Source organism: Pseudozyma flocculosa, assembly GCF_000417875.1.
Source record: "Pseudozyma flocculosa PF-1 unplaced genomic scaffold scaffold00006, whole genome shotgun sequence".
Taxonomy (NCBI): domain Eukaryota; kingdom Fungi; phylum Basidiomycota; class Ustilaginomycetes; order Ustilaginales; family Ustilaginaceae; genus Pseudozyma; species Pseudozyma flocculosa.
Window position 1 is genome coordinate 1013763 of NW_006920874.1, and position 3823 is coordinate 1017585.

The window sequence follows — 3823 nt, forward strand, 5'->3', positions numbered from 1 at the left end:
CGCTGCAGCGTCGCGTACCGCTCCTTGACCGCCTCGCGCGCCGCGTTTTCCCGAGCCGCGGCGACGGTGGCATCGCCGATCTCGGTCCGCAAGGTCTGCGCCTCGTCGCGGTGCCTCCGAGCCTCGGCCTCGTGCTCGCCCTTGAGCGACTCGTAGCGATTGCGGAGCGCCTCGTACTCGGTCGACGAGGTCCCGACGTGCGGTTGCGCACCGCCGGCGGCGGCGGCGGTGCCGTCGTGGTCGCCTTGATCTCCGCCGGCGGTGCCTCCGATGAAGCCGTTGCGGCCGCCGGTGGCCAGCAGGTGGCGGAACATGTCGCGCTCCTTCGTCACCTCCTCGTTCCTGTACCTCTCCGAGCGCACCTCTTCCTCGAGGCGCACGATGAGGTCTCGCGCCGCCCCGACCGCCTGGTTCTCATCCTCGGCGAGCTTGGCCTGGGACTCCCTCTCCTGCTCCTCCATCTTGGCGCCCAGCTGGCGCGTCACCTGCAGCAGGCGGGCGTTCTGCGCGCAGAGCTCCGAGAGCGAGCGGAACGTCACGAGCTGGGCTGTGATGACGGCCTGGGTGTCGGACTCAACGCCATCGTGCTCTGGGATCGGCGCAGCGTCCTCGAGCTCGGACAGCAACGTGCCGTCGTCTTCGAGCCTCGCGGCGGCCGAGGGATCGTCGCGGACGATGATTTCCTTTATCAACTCGCGCACCTGCCTGCCGAAGTCGCCGAGCTGCTGCGAGAGGAGGCCGTTCTCGCGCTCCAGTCTCTCTGCCTCGAGCTTGTGGCGTTCGGCCTGCGAGCGGAACTCGTCGCGCTCCTCGGACGAAGCGGCCACCTGCTTGAGCATCTCCTCGAGATCCCTCTCGAGTCGCTCGGTCTCCTCGCGCTGCGCCCGCAGCTGGGGTGCCTGCTCGTCCATCTCTCCGAGCATCTGCGACAGCACGCCGTTGAGCCGCGTGCACTCGAGCCTCTCTCGTCGCAGCTCCTCCTGCGTCTTGGCGAGCTCGACGTAGACCTGGCTGAACGTCTTGCCGCTCTTCCGCGCCTTGCTGGCGAACGCGGCCGTGCTCGACAGATCGAGGATGAGCGGGGCCCGGTTGCCGTGGCCGTTGATCGACCTGCCGAGACGTCGGCTGGCCGGCGTCGAGGTGCGGCTGCGGATGTCGTCGTTGAACAGGCTGCCGCCGCCGCTGCCGTCGAGCTCGCTCATCGCGTCAAGCTCGTCGCCCTCGGCATCGTCGTCGACATCGCCCTCGACGTCGACGCCGGCCTTTCCGATGCCGACGCCGTCGGCGAGGCGGTCGAGGGCGAGCGAGAGCTCTTCCTTTTCGGCCTCGAGCTCATGCCGTGCGGCCCGCTCCGCCTCGGTCTCGTTCCACGCCTCCTCTTCGCGCAGCCGGCACTGCTGCAGCACGCCCTCCCACTGCTCCTCGAGCTCCTCGATGCGTGCCGTGGCGTGGTCGGCACGCTTCTGCCATAGCTCGGCGAGCTGGGTCTGTGTGCTCATCTCGGAGCGGAACGAGCTCTCCTGCGACGCTAGACGGCCCTGCAGCTCGGCCACCTTGGCGGCCGTCTGGCCGAGCCGCGCGTTGGCCTCGTCGTGGGCCGTCTGAAGCGCGGCGGCCCTGTTGCGGCTGGCAGTCAGCTCTTGCCGGGCCGCGTCGAGGTCGGCCTGCAGGTTCGAGATCTCGAGGCGCTTGGCGGAGCGGAATGTGGCGCTGGCGGCGTTGGACTTGATCAGCTCTTCATTGGCCCACTCGGCGTCCTTTTTAGTGAGGCGCAGCTCCTGCTCGAGGCCCTGCAGCTTGTACTGTGAGGCGGAAGGGGAGCGGGAAGACGACGGCCAGGAGAGTGTGGGCGGGTCGAGTCAGCTGATGTGAGCGTCGCTCTGCCCTCCTCATTGGGGGTCGCTCGATGAGCATGGGCAACGGCTGCCTCTGCGTACCTTTGCTGCGTTCTCCAGGCTGCGGCACTCTTGCAGCTCGCTGCTGAGCTTCGACACCTCCTGCCTGGCGTCGCGGTTGCGCTTGAGCAGCGCGTCGATCTCTTCTGCCTTGCGGGTCGACTCCTCGCGCTCGCGCTGGAGGCTGCCGAGGATGTCTCGCTTCTCCTGCTCGACCTGCTCCAGGCGGCCGCGCACCTCGGCCGCGTGGCGCACGCCGCTCTCCGAGGCGCTGCGGAGCGTCGAGAGCTGTGCGCTGACGCCGGTGAGCTCGGCCGAGAGCCTGTCCTTTTCGCTGGCGATGAGCTCCTTTGCCTTTCGCTCGCTCTCGACCTCGTTGCGGGAGGCGGCGATCTGGGTGTTGGCGGCGGCGAGCTCTGACTCGAGGCGGGCGCGGTCGTCTTTAGCGGCGGCCGTCTCGCGCTTCTCGTTTTCGAGGGCGACCTGTCCGGCGCCGAGCTGGTTCTGGAGGCTGACGACCTCGGCAGAGAGGCTATCCCTCTCCCTGGACACCTCGAGCAGGGCCTGGCTCTGCTGTGCCGCCGCGTGCTCGAGCTCGTCGTTCCTCTTTGCAGCCACCGAGACGGACTCGGCGAGGAGCGCCTCTCGTGATTTGGTGTCGGCGAGGTCGCGCTGGAGCGATGCGGCGGTGTCGCGGAGGGCGGGAATCTGGAGTACGAGCGAGTAGACGTAGATGAGGAGGTCTTGGTCGGGCGCGAGGATGCGGGTCTCTGGGATGGCCTCGAAGGGAGGAGGGTCGCTCGACTTGAGCAGGGCGAGAGCGAGCTGGTCGATGGGGATGGTCGGCGGAAGCGAGAGCTGCAAGGGTGCAGAGGTGCCAGAAGCAGGCTCGGAAGGCTCGGCTGTGGTCTGCTGTTTCTGGTGGGTGGCGTCGGCCGAAGGTGCGGACTCGGCCTGTTGCAGCACGGGGGTGGCTGGCATGCTGGCGGCTGCGTTGGAGGTGGCGTCTGGCAGCGCCTGGGCAGTCTGAGCGCCGTCGCCGTCCGCGGGCGGCTGTTGGTCAGCCATCGCGGGCGAGCGTGATGCGCGTTAGGCGCGTGGCTTGTCGGCGATGGCTAGCGTCGGTTCGGGTGAGAGAGGCGTGCTGGGATTGGAGGCGGAGATGCGATGAGGTGTGAAGCGGCGTCGTCGGAGGGCGTGGACGCGGTCGTCGAGTGGGACTATGCGCCGCAGCTGAAGCAAGCAGCTACGTGGGGACTCTGTCGGCGATGATCTGCGCGACGAGTTGGCGGTGGTGGAAGTGGCAGTGGTGATGGTGGTGGTGGTGGTGGTGTTGATGACGACGATGGGGGCCCGTGTGACTTTTGTTTGAGCTCATTTCGCCAGGGCGCGCCGCCTTCTCGCCGATGATGGCTGCGTGCCAGGCCCTCGCCAGGCCCGCGCCAGGCCAGGCAGGACGCACTTCCGCAACCCGAGCCTTGGAGTGGCCTGCCTTGCCTGCCTTGCCTGCCTTGCCTGCCTGCCTGCCGGTTCGCTCTGCCTTCAGCCTCGCCGAGTCGCAGGCCGTGCCAACCAGCTCTCTGTGCGCCGTCCCGCTCCACAAGGCGCTGTTGCCCGTCTCCCGAATCGATCGGGCAAAAAGTCTAGCCTCTGCCCGACAGGCTGGGTTGACAACTGGCACCGCTTCGAGTGCAAGCCACGATGGCCTGCTGGCAGGCGCCCCAGACGCGACGGGTTGAGTGGCAGGCAGGGCCAGAGGCAACCCAAGGGAGGCTCGCCCATACATAGCCCCACGGCCCGCTCCAGCCATACGTCCTGCTCTCTTTGTCTGTCTGTGCACAGCGCAGGCCCGGGCAAAGACATGGATTGGCCTGGCATTCGATCCACGTCGAGCTGCGCCCACGCTCGTCTACGTACGGCTTGCTTGA

General features: G+C 68.0%; 1 protein-coding gene across 1 annotated transcript in view; it reads right to left on the reverse strand.

The window, feature by feature from the left end:
- The window catches only part of PFL1_02431 (uncharacterized protein), a gene marked incomplete at both ends in the record, with an annotated part of 7427 nt that extends 4464 nt beyond the window's left edge, over positions 1-2963 (reverse strand). The window contains 2 exons of the mRNA XM_007879943.1: positions 19-1802; positions 1938-2963. Of these exons, the coding sequence (XP_007878134.1) occupies positions 19-1802; positions 1938-2963 (2810 nt within the window). The remainder of the gene's footprint in view (positions 1-18; positions 1803-1937) is intronic.
- Positions 2964-3823: the final 860 nt, after the last annotated feature.